Below are 21,655 nucleotides of genomic sequence, written 5' to 3'. Positions count from 1 at the left end.
GGAATCCAGAACCAACTCGCAGCCGGAAAAGGCTTGGCAAACACGCATGTGTCAGAGAGGGCAAAGGAGTTTGCTTACAGACTCTATACTCAACCAGATCTTTTGATTCCGAATTGGTAGTTGGATCATCACTTTTGAAAGTCTGGTAAATGTAAGCTTCATAAACCGGATCTGAGGAGTGACGAGGGGCACGCAGAGTTCTCCAAGAGGAGTCCTGCCTTTGTTCCCGATTGCGGATGAGGTGTCTTTAATTTAGACCACGTTTTCCTCATCCATGAAGTGGGGTTAGACGAGTTATTAGGGTCCCTGGCGTCCCTCCCAACACTTAATTTTCCAGAGCAGGAGCTGCTTGTTCTGATAAAGGCCCCAAACTCTCCGGCTCAAGTTCATCCTCCGCGGGCTGGCAATAGGGACGCGTCCCCTTTAAGGCTCCAGCTCGCCGGTGGCGGCGGCCGGAAGTGTTGAAGCCCGGCCTGGCGGCGGCGGTGGCGGTAGCTGCCGTGGCGGCCTCTGCGCATGCTCCGTCGCCCGCCCGCCCTGGCCGCTCGCCGCCCGCCCGCCCGACGGAGACGGTGAGGAGGGGGAGGGGTGGGCGCTCGGGCGCGGGCGCGGGGTGGGTGGGGGCGGGGGGGCGGGCGCGGGGGCCGTGCGGCGGCCGGCGAGGGCGGGCGGGCGCGCAGGGGGCGGGGGGCTGCTGCCTCCGCGGGCGCCTCCCCACGCCCTGTGCGTGCCGCCGCCGCCGCCGGGGAGCGAGCGGACGTCGCGGCGCCGCGGGGGGGTGGGGGGACGCTGCCGCTGGGTCCGCCTGAGCAGCCGGGCCGCCCCCAGCGCGGCCGGCCGCGCCGCTCGGGTTCGGCCCCCGGCCGAGAGCGGCGGGGGGCCGGCGAGCCTGGCACTGGGGGGCCCCGGCGCCCCCGGACTGAAGGGCCCGGAAGTCCTCTGCCGAGGGACCAGGAAGGGCCGGAGCGACTCCGGACTGAGAGGCCCTGACATCTAGGACCCCGGGGAGGGGTCTGGGGATCCAGGGGGTATCCCTAAAGGCGGGATCCAGGGAGCACCAGGCCCTTCGATGAGGAGCTGGGGATGAGGCCTGGGTCGCGCTCGGGCTAGGGGGTAGTGGTGACAGGAGGGGGCGGCGATGAGTGAAGGAAGCCCGCTGTCTGCCCGAGAGGACCTCTCGGAGCCTTGGGGTGGGGAGCCAGGGCAGAGAGTGGGTTCTGCTGAGGAAGAGTGTCCAAGGTTCACCCGGGGGCGCCTAGAGGCCTCGGCCATTCAGTCCAGGGGAAAAGAGGCAGGTGCTTCCCTGAAGGCACAGTGACAGGTCCAGTAAGCAGGGGACAAGGAAGAAGAGCTCCAAGGGAAAGGGAGCAGGCCTCTACCTTCCCCTAGATGTGGGGGCGATAGGAAGACACCTAAGGGTCCAGATCTGTGAGGGAATAAAAGAGAGCTTGGAGTAGTACCTCATATAGGTAGAGAGCAGGGTGATGTGGCCTGTCGCGGATGGGGAAACCTGAGTTTTTGAGGACCGGAGAGAAGATGATTGTTGGGAAGAAGGCTAGCATATCCCCGCTTTCTAAAACGACGGGGGAATTGGCCTGGTGTTTCCTAATTGAGGGGCAGGAGAGGTGAGAGCAGACTCGTGAGGGTCCTGGAGTGTGATCCATCCAGACTAAGACACGTCAAGTCTTGATCATGGGAAGCCTTGGCTGTCTAAGGAGGAGGAGGAGGAGGAGGCATTCTCTCAAGATGAGAGAAATTCAAAAACACTTCCTAACAGACAAACAGGGGCCTTAACTCGTGTTTATTTAGGAGAACCAAGAAGTGGCATTTTCCTCCTTAACCTGGAGGATTAAGGAAAGAGAGGATCAGCTTATTTTAGTCTCACAGGATTCTTTTCTCTCTCTTTGCTTATGGAACGTTTGGGGGACTTTTTCATTAAATTGTTGGACTGACCTAACTTGTCAGCCTTTTATCGATTATGTGTATTTAATCTCTACTGACTTGACTTTTTTCATTAGTTACCTGTTAGTTGGCTTACTCGTGTTTACAGCAAACATATTGAATAGCCAACTTGTACTCAGCTTCATGGAGTTAGTTTGGACTGTGTTTTATTCTTGTCCTAAGAAGAAATCTCCTCAACTGTAGTATGTTGACCCTTCAAAAAACCCTTTTTGCAGTTGCTTCTCCAAACACCTACAGAGTGGTCACTATTAAGTGATTTATCCGAAACTTCATTTGCTCTGGCTTTTTACCTCAGTGGTCCTGTGTAGTGATCTGTTGGCTTCATTACATCTGGTAGCGCCCTGGATCACCTAGTAAATACACGAAACAGAATAAAGAAGGAAAAAAATCAAGGAGTTTTGACCTCCTGTAATAATAAAGTTTTTAAGTTGGAAATTTCTTAGAATAGGCTACATAGTCTACCAAAATTTAAGTATGAAACAAATACATTTTGGAGTTAGAAAATTTCAGGATATATGGTATTTCTATGACTCCCTCTCAGCTACCAACTATCATGTTCCTATGATCATGTGACACTTGTGCTTACATCTTGCCATGTTTTTTAAACTTTTCAGAACACAAAAATGAATTTAATCCAGAGTAGGTCAGGTATCATTGATTTAATTTTTTGATAGTTTATGTGAGTAATCATGTAGTTACTTTCAAGGTGTCTTGTCTTTGAAAATAACTACAAATAATTCTTCCTTTTCACAGAAGTTTGACATATTTCCCTTATGTGTGTTCTCTAGAATTACAGAATGTTGTGTGATTCCACAATGAATACTCCAAGGTCCCATCCATAAAATACCCAAAGGAGCAACTTACTCATCTTCCCTTAGTTTTTGTTGCTATAAACAAGAGCCACTTTTCAATTTACACTCAGCTCAAAGAAATGACCTTCCAATTAGCCAGTGTAGTCTGTAGAGCTGGTTAAGGTTTCTTGCTTGGAATATGGTATTTAGGGTAGTAAGAGATATTCAACCCAAACTTGCTTCTCTGAGGAATGTAAGAATTGCCATGTGGGATCAGACCTGTGTCTCTGACTGACAATGAGAGACTTATTGTGGATGATTATAATTATCTTTTCTGGTAAACTCTCAGAAGGTTAGAAAAGCAGCCATAATATTGCTTTTGAGTTCCAAGGTGTGGGAGGGGTAAGAAGTAAAATATGAGTTCTTATTGAGGAAAGTATCAATCAAGAAGTTAGTCAACCACTTATTCAGAGTATTGTAGAGAGAGAACTCAACCTTAGGGTAGAAGGTTGAACTAGAAGCATCCTTCTAATTTTGCTTTTCTAATCCATTAATTTACCTATGCTGTTAATTTAACATTTAAACCACTTTTTTGAAATAATAAATTATCTGTGATTGTTATATGCTAAAGTATTATATCTTTTAAATTCGTTGAATATGTAGCAGGATAGTGCTTGACAACAAATAAGTGTCTGACAAATGTTAGCTGTGATTATTTCAATTCATCCTACATTTTTATGGTTCAAACTTTAAAGATATCGATCAGTTCACTTATTTTAGGATTTGATGGCATTTTATACTTCATTATATTCCTTTTGGCATTTTCTAGACTCAAAGGTCCTAATCATTTAGGTTCTGTTTCTGGCAGCCAGCCAAACTGGTCCATTGATTCCCCATCCCCCCAACTCCAGTTTTAAACTTTTAATTTACAGAAGTTCAGATTGTATATTCTAGTATCTTGTAATTGCTTTTTTCCTCTACTGTATGACAGTATCACATATCTCTTTCCCTTCTGTAGTTCCTTAAGAGCAGATACCATCCCTTTTCATATCTAAGGAGCCTAACTGTCCGATGTGATTTCTCCCCATCATTACGGCCAGTTCAAGCTTTCTAAGCAAATTTATGTCCCCTAAATTAAAGAAGAAAGTTCTAGAAGTCTTTTAGGGTAAAGTGAGTCACTGACTGCATGAAAATTTATTACATACCTGCTGTGGACCAGATTTCCTTAGAAAGTTTTAGGTAGGCAGTTCTGTAAATAGAAGTCTGATATTTGAAAACTGTTGCACTTGTGGCCCTGGGCACTGAGCATAGGGAAGCCTGTTAAAAAAGTAAAGCTGGTTTTTCTCTCCCAGGATGCAGTCTGGTGAGGAGAGACTGACAGAGTGGGCTGATGCTTGTGACAGGGATGCTCCAGGCGCTGAAGGAGGCAAAAAGACCCCCTCAAATCTAGTCAAGGAAGTCACAGATGGCCTCTCTGAGGAAGTGATGTTTTCAATGTCACAAAAGTATAGCAGTGACTTGCCAAAACAGAAAAAAAGAATTCCAGGTAGAGCAAATAAGTGTGAAGGCTCAGGTGAGGAAATATGGCATGTTTGAGAATTTGGAAAAAATGCAATGGCAGGAGCCCACAATGTGAGAGGAAGCACTGTGGGAAGTGAGGCCAGCAGGGTGGGCAGGGGACAGATCTGGTGGGTTTTATAAGTCAGGGTGTTTGCACCGTAATAGCAGCAGAGGGAGTGCCCTGAAGGGTTTTTTAAGTGGGGAAAATGGCTTTTAGTTAGATCATTTTGTCTGTTATCTAATGAGTTGGAGATCCGGACCAGAGGTTAGGATACTGATGAGAAGCAGCTGGAAAAATCCAGGTAACAGTGTGGTGGTTCAGCATGTGATGATGGCAGCACAGATGGAGAGTGGAGGATGGTTGAAAGAGATATATAGGTGATAAAATGGCTAGGATTTATTTGGTGGTTGGTTGAATTTAGAAAGAGAAGAAAGAGGAGTCAAAAATAGCTCCTTAGTTTCTGGCTTGAGAATATGGATGGAGGGTAGCTCCATTTACTGAGGCAAGGAACCTAGGGGCAGGTTTGAGAGGGAACATGCTTTCAGTTTAAGATGCCTAAGATATTTTAAGAGGTTTTTGGATATAGGAAGTGTTGAATCCAGGAAAAACTTTGAATGTGAGAATCATAAAGGGCAGGTCTAAGTCATATGTGAGGAATTTTAACTTGGTCAAACACAAACAAAAATTGATTGAACTGCTGTATGTCAGTGGCTACAGTGAACAAGGCTGTAGGAGACAAGATTTTTAGAGAAGCAGCACCTGTCTTCACAGTGTGGTCATGGAGGCAGATGCATGTTCAGTTACCCGCTGTACAAGGTACAGTGCTATTAAACACTAGAGGAGAGCGGCAAGCAAGTATTGGGGGCCTACAGGAAAGAAAATGGGGAGGTGAGGCTTGTGGAGGAGTGAGCTTTGAACTGGGCCTTGAAGGGAGAAGGTGATGAGGGAGAAAGGAGTTTGGGGCTTACAGAATGACACAGGTACAGAAACCTATACATGTTACACGTCCAGAATTCAGTGAGAGATTGATGTGGCCGGATTTTAAGATTCTTGGGGTATTATAGTTGCAGATAAAACTGGAAAATTTGGGAGGCCAAATGAGGGAGACTTTGAGTGCTATGTTAAATATGTGTATTATAGGCAAACAATTGCTGTGGCAGAGCTGAAATGTGGATTTGGTCATCTTGAGTACCAAATACATATCCATTGTGTGTCTAGGCATGGTTCATTGCAGTCCTAATCATCTTCAAGTACTCACATATCTCAGTCAACACAGTACTCTTATCTATATTCTCTTACATGATCCTCCTTTCTTTTCAGCTGTGAAGACTAACAGCTGCAGAATAACTTAGGACCCTCTGAGTTTTCATAAAGATTGAAATAATGCTTTGAGTTACTTTAGAGTCAAAGACCTTTTGGTACTGGACAGTAGTTTCCCCAACAGCTCTGCAAGTGAAGTGTCAGGCAAGATCCTATCTCCATTCGTTTGAGGCAAAGAGGTATTAAGATGTTCCCGGAGGTCATACAGTTGGACACAGCATTTATTAAACAGCCATACAATGCAAATCATCTTTCTTTTTCCATGCAACTTAGTTTCAGAACACTTGATGAAGTGTAATGGCTGGTTGCAAAGAAAATAGATGATTCTTACTTTCTAAGCACTTAGGATGGAACTAGTAATGTGCCATATACCAGCTCTCTAGAATAAAAAATACCCTGATTTGTAATGCTTGCCAATTTCTTTGGTGTATATACTCCCAGCATCACTGATTTCAAGTTACCAACTTGATGTTGCTAAACCGGGAGTTGCAAAGAGATGTACACAGTTGGCTTCCCCTGTGACTCAGTGGTAAAGAATCTACCTGTAGTGCAGAAGGTGGAAGAAATGTGGGTTCAATCTCTGGGTTAGGAAGATCCTCTGGAGTAGGAAATGGCAACCCACTCCAGTATTCTTGCCTGGAAAATTCCATGGGCAGAGGAGCCTGGTGGGCTACAGTCCATGGGGTTGCAAAGAGTCGGACACGACTGAGCACACAGGCACGTGCACAGTTGGTTCTCAGGAGCTGGTGGAGCTGCCTGCAGCATACCACTGGGTGAATCACACATACTAAGAAAATCTCCCGTCGCTAGTGAGTCCAAAGGCATTTCTGTGGAAAGATGTCTGCCCCTTCTCACAATTCCCATCTTTTTCAGGAGACCATGATCTCCAGGATGCCCTTGGAATTAATAGTTATTATATTGCTGTTCCTTGCCTATGGTTGTCATCTTTTCAAATCAGACAAAATTACTGGTGCTTCTTATTTCTGACAGCATTCCCAGCTATCTGACTTCATGTGAAAGATGGCTAATGCAGAAGTGAGTGTCCCAGTGGGAGACGTGGTTGTGGTACCCACTGAAGGAAATGAAGGGGAGAGCCCTGAAGATACTAAAACCCAAGTGATCTTGCAGTTACAGCCTGTGCAACAAGGGTAAGTGACTAAAGATTGGAATATTCTGAAAATTTTGGGGAGTTTAAAGAGTGGAGATATTATAACTTTAAGGTGATGTAGCAGAATGGAACATTCAACATCAACTCTCAGAGCTCAGTTCTCATCTCTATAATGTATTGTGTGCTATATTTGTCATTCAGTACTTATTACAACTGACTGTTTCCTCGTCTCTCGCCCTCTACTCTGAGTTCCTTGAGGATAAGCTGCATGGTTCCCTTATCATATTTATCCACACCGTTTAGCGCAGTGCCTTGGTACATGTGGTACTTTTGCCAAAAGAGATAGTTACAGTCAGAGGAGAATAGGCAAGGCAGCTATAAAAGTATTCCTACCAGAAGTTCTCTGGGCCCTCATGGATGGGCAAATTGTCAAGCTTAGTCTATTAAAAATATGTGTATCCATCGCCTACCATTATACAACATATCACAAAGGTGTTGAAAGCAATATAGCACATGGTTCCCACCATCACGAAGCTTGCGGTCTAATTGTGCAAAGCAAAACTACATGTTTATAAGTAGAGTGATCACTTACATGGCAAAATCTAAGAATGCCAAGTGGCATGCTTAGGATGTGCTTTTTAATTCAGAGAAGTGATTCAGAAAATCACGATGAATTTGAGAGAAGAGATAAGATTCTTAAATGGGCTTGAAAGGTAAACAGGAATTAGATCTCCAGAGAGAAGAGGGGGCTAGTTATTTTATCTTGGGGAATATATAAAAGATTTAAGGATCAGAAGTATTCTACGGGCTTCCCTAGTGGCTCAGATGGTAAAGAATTCATCTGCAATGTGGGAGACCTGGGTTCTATCCCTGGGTTGGAAAGATCCCCGAGAGAAAGGAACGGCTACCCACTCCAGTATTTTTGCCTGGAGAATTCCATGGACAAGGAGCCTGGCAGGCTACAGTCCATGGAGTGGCAAAGAGTCGGATACGACTGAGCAACTTTCACTAGGCAAACACACAATTGGCCCTCTGTATTTGTAGATTCCACATCTTCAGATTCAACCAACCTTGGGTGGGAAAAAAATTCCAGAAAGTTCCAAAAAGCAAAATTGAATTTGCCACACACAGGCAACTATTTATAAGCATTTACATTAGATTAGATATTACAAATAATCTTCAGTTCAGTTCAGTCACTCAGTCGTGTCCGAATCTTTGCAACCCCATGGACTGCAGCACGCCAGGCCTCCCTGTCCATCACCAACTCCCAGAGCTCGCTCAAACTCATGTCTCTTGAGTTGGTGATGCCATCCAACCATCTCATCCTCTGTCATCCCCTTATCCTCCTGCCTTTAATCTTTCCCAGCATCAGGGTCTTTTCCAGTGAGTCAGTTCTTCACATCAGGTGGCCAAAGTTTCAGGTATTGAAGTTTAAGCTTTAACATCAGTTCTTCTAGTGAATATTCAGAACTGACTTCCTTTAGAATGGACTGGTTGGATCTCCTTGTAGTCCAAGGGATTCCCAAGGGTCTTCTCCAATACCACAGTTCAAAAGCATTAATTCTTTGGCACTCAGCTTTCTTTATAGTCCAACTCTAACATCCATACATAACTACTGTAAAAACCATAGCTTTGACTAGATGGGCCTTTGTTGGCAAAGTAATGTCTCTGCTTTTTAATATGCTATCTAGGTTGGTCATAGCTTTTCTTCCAAGAAGTAAGCATCTTTTAATTTCATGGCTGCAGTCACCATCTGCAGTGATTTTGGAGCTCAAGAAAATAGTCTGTCACTGTTTCCATACTTTTCTCATCTATTTGAAATGAAGTGGTAGGACCAGATGACATGATTTTAATTTTCTGAATGTTGAATTTTAAGCCAACTTTTTCACTCTCCTTTTTCACTTTCATCAAGAGGCTCTTTAATTCTTCTTTGCTTTCTGCCATAAGGGTGGTGTCATCTGCGTATCTGAGGTTATTGATATTTCTCTCTGCAGTCTTGGAGAAGGCAATGCAACCCACTCCAGTACTCTTGCCTGGCAAATCCCATGGACGGAGGAGCCTGGTGGGCTGCAGTCCATGGGGTCGCTAAGAGTCGGATACGACTGAGCGACTTCACTCTCACTTTTCACTTTCCTGCATTGGAGAAGGAAATGGCAGCCCACTCCAGTGTTCTTGCCTGGACAATCCCAGGGATGGGGGAGCCGCCTGGGCTGCCGTCTATGGGGTTGCGCAGAATCGGACACGACTGAAGCGACTTAGCCGAAGCAGCAGCAGCAGCCTGCAATCTTGATTCCAGCTTGTGCTTTATCCAGCCCAGCATTTCACATGATGTACTCTGCATGCATATAAGTTAAATAAGCCTTGACGTACTCCTTTCACCTCTGATGACCACAACTAGAGAAAGTCCACGCACAGCAAAAAAGACCCAGTTCAATCAATAAGTAAAAATGATTAAAAAATAAAGAAATGTCAGAAAACTATGGTTATATTTTTAAAACTAATAAGAAAGAGTCCTTATCTTTTACAGATACATACAAATGTCTGGGATTTGCTTCAAAAAAAATTCAGGAGTGGGCGGATGTAGAGATGAAATCAGACCGGCCATGTGTTGACAACTGTTGAAGCGGGTGATGGATGTTTACATGAGGGTTCATTATCATATTTTCTCTATTTGGAGGTATTTTTGAAATTTCCTATAATAAAAAGCTTTTTAAATTACCAAGATAGGCTAATAGGCTAATAGTTTTTTAATCATTAATTAATTTTTAATCATCTGATTTATGCAATAGCTGATCTAAAGTATATGGGAGGATGTATGTATATTATATGCAAATACTATGCCATTTTATAAAAGACTTGCACATCTGTGGATTTTGGTATTTGCAGGGGTTTTCTGGAACCAATCTCCCCACAATACTGAGGAAGGACAGTAATCCAATCCCGGTCTACTAAGTCATGTACCTTGCCTTAAAAAGTTCTAGGGAAAAACTGTTAAACTATTAACCTGTCTTGGTAATTTAAAAAGCTTTTTATTATAGGAAATTTCAAATATACCTCCAAATAGAGAAAATATGATAATGAACCCCCGTGTAAGCATCCATCACCCAGCTTCAACAGTTGTCAACACATGGCCGGTCTGATTTCATCTCTACATCCACCCACTCCTGAATTTTTTTTGAAGCAAATCCCAGACATTTGTATGTATCTGTAAAAGATAAGGACACTTTCTTATTAGTTTTAAAAACGTAACCATAGTTTTCTGACATTTCTTTCTTCTTTAATAATGTGTATTTATTGACTGTGCTGGGTCTTTTTTGCTGTGCGTGGACTTTCTCTAGTTGTGGTGATCAGAGGCTACTCTCCAGTTGTGGTGCATTGGCTTCTCACTGCAGTGTCTTCTCTTGCTGGGCTCGGGTGCTTGGGCTTCAGTAGTTGCGGCACACGGGCTCAGTTGCCCCATGGCATGTGGAATCCTCCTGGACTATGGATCAAACCCACGTTCCTTGCATTGGCAGCTAGATTCTTAACCACTAGGCCACGAGGGAAGTCTGACATTTCTAAATATTGTTAAGCATAAAGGAGATATTCTAAGGTCTATAAAGGAAAGTTGATATAAATAATGTCTAACATATAGAGTGTCTTAAATTTTTATTGGCACCACAGATTATGGAGGCTTATTCAACTCATTTGGGAATTTTATTTTGATACACACATGCTTGTCGTCGTTACCTTTTGAGGTACAGTAACATCAAGAAGAATTAAAGGTCAGGTTCTTCTGTCTTTCCTAAAGTATTCCAGTTGTCACTAGTCTTATCCACAGTGGAGACAGAAAAAACTTCTCTGCTACTTCGCGACTTAATTCTTTTGAAGATTTGGTTCCACTTAATTTTCTGTTTGTCTTTTTTATTTTCCAAATGATACTGTCTTATCTGGAAACCTGGCATTGCTTGATTAGGTAGAGGCATCTTTGTCCAACATACATTGACTTCCCAATCCACTGTCTACAGTGAATTTTAATGCATGAGCTAGTAAATAAACATTTTGAGGTATTGCCTTTTTTTGGGGGGGGGTGGCTATTGCATTTTGAGATGTTTGTCAGTTGTATTATTTAATTATTTTAATATTTTATTGGATTTTAGCCTCATTTTGTAAAAATGAGCAGGGTACAAAAACAGTGATTTTAGTGATGAGATATATAGGTCTCATTTTAATTTTAATACACTTGAGACAAAGATGAAAATTATCAGGTGTCAGTGTTCAGTCTCATCATACTTCACCTGATGGGCTGTAATTCAAGCGTGAAGAAAATAAACAATCAAAAGGTATGCATACATTGCTAGGAATAAATTGGTAAAGATTATATTTAAAAGATTTGAGAGTTGGACTATAAAGAAAGCTGAGTGCCAAAGAATTGATGCTTTTGAAGTGTGGTATTGGAGAAGACTCTTGAGAGTCCCTTGGACTGCAAGGAGATCCAACCAGTCCATCCTAATGGAAATGAATCATGAATATTCATTGGAAGGACTGATGCTGAAGCTAAAACTCCAATTTGGCCATCTGATGCAAAGAACTGACTCATTTGAAAAGACTCTGATGCTGGGAAAGATTGAAGGCAGGAGGAGAAGGAGGTGACAGAGGATGAGATGGTTGGATGGCATCACCAACTCGATGGATGTGAGTTTGAATAAGCTCTGGGAGTTGGTGATGGACAGGGAAGCCTGGCATGCTGCAGTCCATGGGGTCACAAAGAGTCGAATGTGACTGAGTGACTGAACTGACTGGCTGGCTGATATTCAAAAGGCAAGAAATAGAGATTTTATATAAGTATTGTTAAATTTCAATATGTAATTCCTTTTGCCCATCATTTTAATTTTTTTACATATATGACATTTTATACTTTCCCAAATATTCACCATATACACATTTTCAGGGATACGTATGAAGCAAAAGTAGAGTATAACCTGACGCATTATATAAGATGATACTTTCATAATGATACTAAGTTAAAATATATCCACATTCATGTTTTTAAGAAAATAGAGATACTAAGGTGAGTGAAGTGAAGTCGCTCAGTTGTGTCCGACTCTTTGTGATCCCATGGACTGTAGTCTACTTGGCTTCTCTGTCCATGGGATTTTCCTGGCAAGAGTACTGGAGTGGGTTGCCATTTCCTTCTCCAGGGGATTTTCCTGACCCAGGGATCGAACCCAGGTCTCCTGCATTGCAGGCAGACACTTTACCCTCTGAGCCACTAGGGAAGCAGGTACTCAGGTACTGAGATACTAAGAAGATTTTTTATTCTGGGAGTTTTTCCAACAAAGAAGACTTGTTCAGTGTATGCTTTCTTTTTAAAAACAAAAAAGATGATTATTAACCTTTTCAAATAAAACCTTTAAATATACTTTGGAAATTCTCAGAAGGGATGAAAGTACCAAGATTCCATTACATTTTTGACTTTCCAATTCATTTTGGATTCATAAGAGTTTTTAACAATGAGAGGACTGGTGATTTTAATACTACATAAATTTACTCAGTGTGCTGAGTGGAATAGTTCAGTTTGAGGAATAGTGACCTTACTTTCCTTATGCTCATTTCCCTCCCTAGTGGGAGGTTTAAAGTGTTAGGAATATGTATAAACCCAGATCATTAGGGTACCCCTTAGCTTATGTAAGAATCCCACACTCAATTAATCAGAATAGCTTTCCTTAACATTCAAGATAAAAAAAAAAGTATATAGATTTTCAGTTTTCAGTGAATTGGAATACAATAATGTGGCCTTAACTTTAAAACCCTTATACATGTATACCATATGTACTATATATTATACTATTTATATGTATTTATATGCACACATTATACTATTAGTGAAGTTAACATCACAGTCATTGTAAATGCTAATAGTAACTGACTTGTTCTTCACCGATCCATAATTACCACTTATTATTTGTAGCATAATAATTTGTGTGCATGTTTTATACTTCAATTTAGAATGTAAGCTTCTGTGTTCTTGGGAAAAAAGGATTTAGTATATCATGTGTTCTCAAAGAATGTTTGTGAATTAATAAAGGAATAACAACAATCATAATAAAATTTTGGGGTGATTATTAAAAAAAGCTCTAGTAAACCTAATTTTGCCTTACTTTGATGATTCAGAAGGCATATTGATATCTTATAAATCCTTAACATTTTAAACATATTTTATGATTTTTGACTATAGTTTTATTAAGTATAGAGAATAAAGCTAAATCCATCACTATTATGAGTTGCTTTAGAAAGATTTTCCCTGATAAAATCTTTTGCCTGTAAAAATACAGACTATGCCCCAACTTCCCAAGTGCAATTTACTGGTTGTTGAAATTATGTATAGACAAGAATCTATTATTTTAAAGGATTTTGTACATATTGGTCAATGAGCTTAGAATGAGCTTACCAAATTTACTTGAAGTAGAGGTATGGTTTTATTTTTTTCTTGTCTGTGCTGCATGGTGGGATCTTAGCTCTCCAGCTAGGGATTGAACTTGGGCCAGAGCGGTGAAACTCAGAACCCTAACCACTAGGCCTCTCAGGGACCTCTTAGATTATGCCCAAGGAGAGAAAGAGAGGTAAATAAGTAAATAGTATTAAGTATTATAGTTGTTGTGGCAAAAGCCTAAAGTACAGTTGGGCCACAGAGGAGGAATTGGGTGATTATACCAGAGGACTGCGATGGAAGAAAAAGCACCATACAGCCAGCTGATTAAAAAACAAAAGATGGGGAAAGAGGTTCTGGGAAGAGGAAGAAGAGCAAGAACAGAAGGGATAAAAGAAGATGGCAGTTTGGTACTACTGGGGCTTGGGTTGTCTGGTGGGGGTTTGGTGAGAATTGAAACCAGGGACCAGATCATGGAGGGACTTAAATATCATATTATGTATTTGGGGCTTTATTTCAGCAGCAAGGAGGAGATTCTTGCAGGGTTTTGCAGAGGGTGTTACCTGATCATTCTGGAAGGAATATAGAAGATCAGGTTGATGTGAGGAGACCGGTTCAGACTAGAGATGACGCAGCCTGAGTTAAGGCAGTAGCAGTGGAAATAGACAGGGAGGGTGTTAAGGATGTGTATCTGGCAGGACTTGGTGACTGGCTGTGTGGGAGTTGAGGAGGATGAAAAGGGAGAAATTTAGTGTAATTTCCAGGCTTCTGTTTTAGGCCACTGTGTGCTGAGTAGTGCCATTTACAAGGATGGGAAATATAGGAAGAAGAGTAGTTTGGGAGGTGGGAGAGGAAAGAGAACTTGGTTATTTTAGACATAATTCATTCAATCAAGTCCTATGGGATATTCCAATGCATTTATTTATTAGCAGTTAGTTGTGTCCTGCTGTGGAATTCAGAAGGGAGGTCTGTGCTAAAGGTGTCGCCATTGGGGAGGGAAATCACTGATGCAAAGGGGATTGTTCAGGGAGTACTTCAGGATAGCAAGTGCAGTCAATAGCATGTTAGGCTTATTGTGGAAATTAAACAAAGGATGTCAGTGTTCATGTCAGGTTATCTGAGCCCATTTCTTAGAAGGCAGAAACACTTTGGAGAAAGAGTTTTCCTTAAGTGGTACCTTTCATTACTGCTAGTTACTTTGGGCATAATCGCTCTCTCTCTTTTTCTAAAAAACTAGGCTCCGCTCATATCTGTAGTTTGATTATGATGCCTTAAAAAATGCTGAAGTGTAAAAATGGCTAAAGTGCTTAGATTCCAACAAGGGACATCAGCTTCTGTAGTCAGTAAGTTCTTCCTGGTTTGAATTGTCTAAAGGTATTACTTTTTAGTCATGTTTGGATAATTCTATAATATGTTACAAGTGAAGCAACAATCTATGTCATGAACTTTTAAAGTTAGGAAGGGATAAGTCTGGTGTAAAATACAAGTATTTTACAAGTAGCAGTGTAAATAGAGTAGCAAGAGAAACTTTTCCTCTGTGATGAGGAAAGTTGTTGATTCATTTCCATGATAGTAGCTGCTAAGCAGTCTTGGGCAGCCTGGAATTTAGATACATTGGGGCTTGAGTCGGAACACTAACATCAAGTTGTAAAGTATATTATTTTATTCCTTTTGAGATAGATTAAAACAAATTTCTTAACCCCATGCTGTGGATATTAATTTTGTCGTGATTTATGTAGTTTATTGATGGACACTTTTACGACAGGATTTATGAAGCTGGATCTGAGAACAATACGGCAGTTGTGGCAGTAGAAACTCACACAATACACAAAATTGAAGAAGGGATTGGTAAGTCTTTTTGTTGTTCTAGTACTTTTTTTTTTTTTTTTAACCACACTTTGAGGCATGTGAAGCCCTCTGCAGTGGAAGCGCAGAGTCGTAACCACTGGACCTCCAGGGAAGCCTTGTTCTGGAACTTTTAGCCTTAGCCTCCTTGGTTGAGATTTCCTGCTTTTTGTGCCTGATTTCCCCTTCCCGTCCCCCCGCACCTCACTACCCAATGTGCTCTACTGGTGCTGTAGCCATCAATTTGATGATGGTACATCGAGAGACACTGCGATCTGCTAGGGCTATCAGTTGATGTTTAACATTAGTTTGCTAGGGTTACTGAAAAGACTTCTCATCAGTAGAAATCTGTCAAAGAAATTGGAGTCTCAAGGTTGGTGTCTGTCATTAAGGAAGTTGCTGATGAGGTGCTGATTGGAAGGCAGTCAGTGGAAAGAAACTGAAGAGGAACTCTGAAATTAGTCAGACTTGGTGTTTGAATCCCATATTCTCACTTAGCTGTTTAACCTTGGAAAATCCCTTCACGTTTCTGAGTCCCATACAGGTACATAGGAAACCATGACTGCCTCACAGGGTTGTTTTAAGAATTAAAAAAGATTAAACCTGTAAAAACACATGGCACAGTGTCTGGCACATTTCTTCCAGAAGATTCCTAAACAATACGAATCACTGTGAACTGTTAGCCCCTCAGAGGAACCAGGAGACTAGAGCTGTTGAATTAAACTTTAAAGAAGAGTGTTTGATAAATAACTGATATTTTTTCCATTTGCAAGATGCAAGCACTATAGAAGCAAATGAGGATATGGAAATTGCTTACCCCATAACTTGTGGGGAGAGCAAAGCCATTCTCCTTTGGAAGAAGTTTGTATGTCCAGGAATAAATGTAAAGTGTGTCAAGGTAATTGTCTTTTCTCCTTGCTGGGGTCTATTTTGGGGCTCCTTGTTTTCAAAGGGTATGGTTTTAGAACCTCTTCTTCCCCACCATTTCAGTGTTCTTAATTTAGTAGCGTCCCTTTGTGTCACAGTTTAAAAGAAAAAAAAAGGACTTTGGAGTGATACTGACCTGGGTTCAAGTCCCACCAGAATACAAGTCTTTTGAGAGCTGAGAATTTGTTTGTCTTCTTCACCATTGTATCCCTAGCACCTGGACTAGTGCTCTGAATATTTATCAGTAAATATTTTGTTGAATGAATGGAGTCTCAACTCTATCACTAGTTAGGTGACCTTGGTCAGGTAATATTTCAGAGCTTCATATGTTAAAATACAAATAATTATACATACATACACACACAGTAAGGTTGTTGGAAGGTGAAATGGTATATGTAAAATGCCTTATACTAGTGTGTAGTTTGGTAGAATTTCTTCAAAATTATTACTGATAAAAATAATCTTCATGAGAGCACAATGTGGAAATAATTGTTTATTCTGTCTCCACTGGTAGCCACAGCTCTACCCATAGGTAGTAGGCACCGTCAGTAGCATCATCCTGGAATCATTAAGGATTACAGAGTTTTGAGGCTCTGCAGTGCTGTTGGTTTCTACCATCCTTTTTCTTTCTACCAGATCCTGAATCTTGTCATCAGGGCTGGATAGATAACTTCAGTTTATTTTAATAGCCTTTGCAATATCGAAACCATCTGCTTGATTCAGGACACAAAAATGGACTTTATATCCTAATCAGTATATTAACACCAGGACAGGGCCAGAGAAGGATCACTTCCTCTAGCACAATAGGATGGGAAGATAGAGAATACAGGCTATGATGAGAGATGTCATCTGGGTATTGTTTTGTTTGTAACAAATAGAGTTATGTCCTTCTTTCCCTCATGGCCTGCCTAAATTAACATTGGATTATTTTGGACTTTTCCTTTTACATTAGTTCAATGATCAGTTGATCAGCCCCAAGCATTTTGTTCATCTGGCTGGCAAATCCACCCTGAAGGACTGGAAGAGAGCTATTCGTCTGGGTGGAATCATGCTCAGGTGAGCTCTAATAGCAAATTCACACCTTTGAAGTGACTGTGGGGTACTTAATCATGGTAGAATCCAGAGAATCCAGTCTTTCCTCTCCAACTTGAATTTTTATTCTGTCTGAAGGATTGGCTTGAACGATCCATGTATTATTTGACCTTCATCAACTTGTTCTTAAAATCCCTGTGAGAGAAGGAAAATTGAATTAAATCGACTCCTTCCAGCATCTAGGGCAAATTCTTGTGATGTCACAATGCTGGGTAGGATCGTCTCTGTGCAGAGAAGCTCAGGAGTAGATGACAGTCTTGCTTGAGATCACTCAGCATAGGTGGAGCTAAGCCTGGTGCTAAGAAAGAGTGGCTACCATGGAGATGTAGGCTGACGGACAAATTCTGGGATAATCTGGTAAAGCAGAAGGGTGCTGTTCATAAGAAACAGTTATGCACAATGAGTGCAATCCTTGCCGTCATTGTGCCATAGAAATAAACATTATTTTTTTTTAATGCAAATAGTTTTTTTTTTAAATTATTTATTTCTTTGTGGCTGTGTGCTGGGTTTTTGTTGCTGCCATGTGCTTTTGCTAGTTGCAGTGAGGGGGGCCTACTCTCTAGTTTCGGTGCGTGGGCTTCTCATTGCAGAGCATGGGCTCTGTGGTGTGCAGGTTTTGGTAGTCGTGACATGTGGGCTCACTAGCTGTGGCTCGTGGGCTCTAGAGTACAGGCTCAGTAGTTGTGCTGCATGCGCTTATTTGCCCTGAAGCATGTGGGATCTTCCAGGACCAGGGATTGAATCCATGTCCCCTGCATTGCAAGGTGAATTCTTAACCACTGGACCTCCAGGGAAGCCCAGAAATTAGAATGTATAATATCCTCACCACATCTGTTTTTGCAGCAAGTTTATCATAATTTCATCCCCTACCCATAAAATTAACATTATTTTCTATCAGTAGCACTCACCTATTGATAGAAAATTTTAAAATGTGGTCAAGAATTAAAAGTTCTCCGCAGAACATGTATCAAGAGCCTTAGAAGCCTCTTACTCTTTGTCTTCAATTTTTTAAGGAATCTGTCTAAAGAAAAATCTATAGTACTTATAGAGATTCAAGTATAATGGGGTTTATTGCAACATAATTCAGAATAGTGAAAATTACAGTCTGCTTTAATATACAGTCAAGGTAATGGCACCCCACTCCAGTACTCTTGCCTGGAAAATCCCATGGACGGAGGAGACTGGAAGGCTGCAGCCCATGGCGTCGCTGAAGGTCGGACACGACTAAGCGACTTCACTTTCACTTTTCACTTTCATGCATTGGAGAAGGAAATGGCAACCCACTCCAGTTTTCTTGCCTGGAGAATCCCAGGGACGGGGGAGCCTGGTGGGCTGCCATCTATGGGGTCGTACAGAGTCAGCCATGACTGAAGTGACTTAGCAGCAAGGTGTATCTGAAGTAAATTATGGCTCATCTAAATATATGGGTTTATACATTAAAATATTCCTAAAGACTTTTTACGTGGAAAATTGCTTATAATGTAAAAAAGAAAACAAAATGGACTATCAGTTAATTTAGTTGTTTTAAAAAATATATAGGTAAGTAAATTTAGTGGAAGAACATATGCTAAAATGTTGACATTATCTTTGTTTTTTTTTTTTTTAACATTATCTTTGTGTTGGGGGATTTTTTTTTTTTTTTTTTAAGGAGCAGTTGTTTTCTTTATAGTTTGCTATATTTTCCAGAGGAAATGTTAATTTTTTTCTTCATGTGTTATCTGTATAGTGAGAGGCATAATTTTGAAAAACTCACTCCAGATCATTTGTATGTGTTAATTATTAGTTGAATGAAATTGGAGGTGAATACCTTTAACTTTTCTTGTTGTTCTTGGGTTGTTTTATTTGGCGAGATAAATAAGCATATGCCAACTCTCCCCAAATATAAAAGACCCAGAGTGCCTAAAAAATCTTTAGCGAAAGCCAAGTAACATTATAACATAGAGTTTACTCTAATTAAAATATCCTATGGTTTTGCTCATAGCCTATAATAACAATGTCTTGTGAATCTAGTTATAAGGACATTTTATAGTGGGGGTTTAGTGTAATCAGCTTTGGTCTGTATTTATAGGAGAGTTATCTCTTTTTTTTTTTTTTTTTTAAAGGAAAGACATGTGCTGAAGTTTTATGTCTCCAGAAGTGGCAACAGATCTTGCTGGTCTACAAGTACTAACATTTCAGAATCTAACCACAAAATTTGAATCCGCCTGTGCCTTTTCTCAGTTGTGCTGGGATATGAGTTAGTCTTTTCCCCTTTAGGGTTTGGTTTCAATGAGATTCTATGGGGAAATTTAGCTAGTGTTACAATTATATGTCTAAAACTTAGTGATAACGGGAAATAAAAGAGAGTACTCATAATGAATAGACTAGGGAGGGAAGAGGAGTGCTTGTACATGTGGGCAGGACCATGAACATTTTATTGCCCCAGTTAGAATTTTTGCGACCTAAGGACTTTAATACTATTAGGTTTCACTAATACATAGAACAGACTCCGCAACTTTGTCTCTGTCCCCTATACATGAAGTACATGCTGAACTGGTACTTCTTGTCTCTCTTTGCACAGGAAAATGATGGACTCCGGACAGATTGATTTCTACCAACATGACAAGGTTTGCTCCAATACCTGCAGAAGCACCAAATTTGATCTTCTTATCAGCAGTGCAAGAGCTCCAGTGCCAGGACAGCAGACAAGTGTGGTGCAGACGCCCACATCGGCCGATGGTAGGGGGTAGGAAACCACCTGAAAACCCATTGTGTTGCTCAGTAGTACTTTTCCCCTCATTCTCTTTTGTGTTTTTAATTCTCATGAGTGTTGATGTAAGATATGGTAATCTTGGGTAGGAGTCCACGCTTTAGAAAGAACTCTGTTTTCTCCCAAATGATTCCTACTGGCCAGTCCTCCTTCCTTGTTTCTGTATTACAATGTATGGTAAACGTTAGAAAGGGGATTCATATAAGTTTATTTAACAGTGTTACTTTGGTGCCAGTGCTGCTTGGTATATCTTTGAAATTAGATTGTTTTGAAAATCCCTGGCAATTCTGATGGTCAAGGCAGGCGACTGGATTTAGAATGGTGAAAGGTTTTCAGCTGTTGAACTGAGAGGTCTCAAAGACAGTGTGTCATTGACTGGGCTGGACTCTGGAGACTCTGCTGTGAGGGTCAAAGAGCTCTGTCTGGGAGGAATCCAGATAAACAAGCTGAGACATCTTCACAAATGAGATAGAGGGTGCACACACTTCAGTATTGTTGAGTTTGGAATGAGGGCTCTCTAGGAAAGATATAACCATTTGAGGTTATTATTAAGGATTTAGTTGAGCTGGAAACTTAGCGCAGCTAAAGTTCTTAGAATGTGTCTAAACTACTTCCAGGAGACTTAAAAACATGCCTGACAGAGACACAGAATGCAGTGTAAGGAAGGCACTGTGCTTTAAAAATGACTTCAATGTTTCTTTTGGTCAACCCTAATGTTCTGTTCCCAACCTAACTGCTGGGTGAGTAGAAGCCAAATCTCACTGAGTTTCTTTTGGGAAAGTATAAAATATCTAGCAGTGTGAATATTTGGTGGTATGACACTTTGACTTGAGAAGTGAAAAATGCTGTGAAATTATCTACTTTCTTTTTATTTTGCTGAACCTTCTTTACTTGATCATCTATATTGATATTTTGCTTGTTTACTGATATCCTTCAGAGTGGAGAATCCACATTTTATATTTCTGTCTGGATCAGTTTGATTTTTCTCAATTCTCTTTGTTTAAAACCTTAATATTAAATCGATAGCAATAGGTTTTTCCTCTGTGAATCTGCTATTCATGGATCTCTTATCTGATTTTTTTTTTTTGGTCTCATTTATCTTGCTTTCTCTTACATCAGCTGATAAGTAAGTTATAGCAACTTCACATATTCTAGATGGTTAGTATCAAATACACTTGGAGTAGGGCTCTTGACTAAGCACCATAATTTTCTTTTTCAATTATTTCAAGTCCTCCTCATCCTCACTAAGTCTGGGTACAGCCTGGCAATCATGCCTACCTTCTGTCTTTTTCAAAAATATAATTGCTCAGATTGCTCTTTTGTGATTTTGTAAGTTATCTTTCACTTTCTATTCAGAGTAAGAAGAAAGCATTTTCTGCAAGGCAGGTTTTCTTTAGGAAAGCCAGTGTTCATCCTGGCTTACCTAGGATTCTAGTTTTTAATATAGGGACCTGCAGACAAAAGGCCATAAGTTAAATAACAGGATCTCTGGCTGTCTGAGAAAGGATAGCTGTGACTTTTTCATAAAATTCACTGGCCTTCCCTTTAATGCACTGCTTTTAGGTAGCATCACACAGATTGCCATCTCAGAAGAGAGCATGGAAGAGGCAGGGCTGGAATGGAACTCTGCTCTCACTGCTGCTGTCACCATGGCCACAGAGGAGGGCGTGAAGAAAGACTCAGAGGAAATTTCAGGTACTATCTATGGCGTGCAGATTTCTTGCAAGGTTTTGTAATTCTTATCACCATTATGATTATGGACACAGAAGGGCTCTTCATTACTTGTGCTGGTTTTTCTTATGCATATTAATACTAATTATAGCTGCAAACATCTTATTTGAATCCATGTAACAGCCTTGCAAAGTTAGATTTTATGAAGAAATTGAGATTC

The 21,655-nt window shown here is 41.0% G+C and overlaps 1 protein-coding gene across 3 annotated transcripts in view; it reads left to right on the top strand.

Annotated features, from left to right (window-relative positions):
• The first annotated feature begins 446 nt into the window (after nucleotides 1-446).
• The window catches only part of GMEB1 (glucocorticoid modulatory element binding protein 1), a 34,950-nt gene continuing 13,741 nt past the window's right edge, over nucleotides 447-21,655 (top strand). Inside the window, exons 1-7 of one of the 3 annotated variants that reach the window (XM_025278600.3) lie at nucleotides 447-572; nucleotides 6,625-6,782; nucleotides 14,917-14,999; nucleotides 15,770-15,894; nucleotides 16,876-16,979; nucleotides 19,576-19,733; nucleotides 21,328-21,459. In XM_025278600.3, coding sequence (XP_025134385.1) covers nucleotides 6,655-6,782; nucleotides 14,917-14,999; nucleotides 15,770-15,894; nucleotides 16,876-16,979; nucleotides 19,576-19,733; nucleotides 21,328-21,459 — 730 coding nt within the window. In that variant the 5' untranslated portion in view covers nucleotides 447-572; nucleotides 6,625-6,654. Of the gene's footprint in view, nucleotides 573-1,055; nucleotides 4,616-6,624; nucleotides 6,783-14,916; nucleotides 15,000-15,769; nucleotides 15,895-16,875; nucleotides 16,980-19,575; nucleotides 19,734-21,327; nucleotides 21,460-21,655 lie in introns of those variants that run through there. The other 2 variants (XM_025278601.3, XM_025278599.3) reach the window with 2 other exon arrangements.

The sequence above is a fragment of the Bubalus bubalis genome, chromosome 2 (assembly GCF_019923935.1).
Source record: "Bubalus bubalis isolate 160015118507 breed Murrah chromosome 2, NDDB_SH_1, whole genome shotgun sequence".
Taxonomy (NCBI): domain Eukaryota; kingdom Metazoa; phylum Chordata; class Mammalia; order Artiodactyla; family Bovidae; genus Bubalus; species Bubalus bubalis.
The sequence above is the reverse complement of the archived record's forward strand: the minus strand, read 5'-3'. Positions and strand labels throughout refer to the sequence as shown.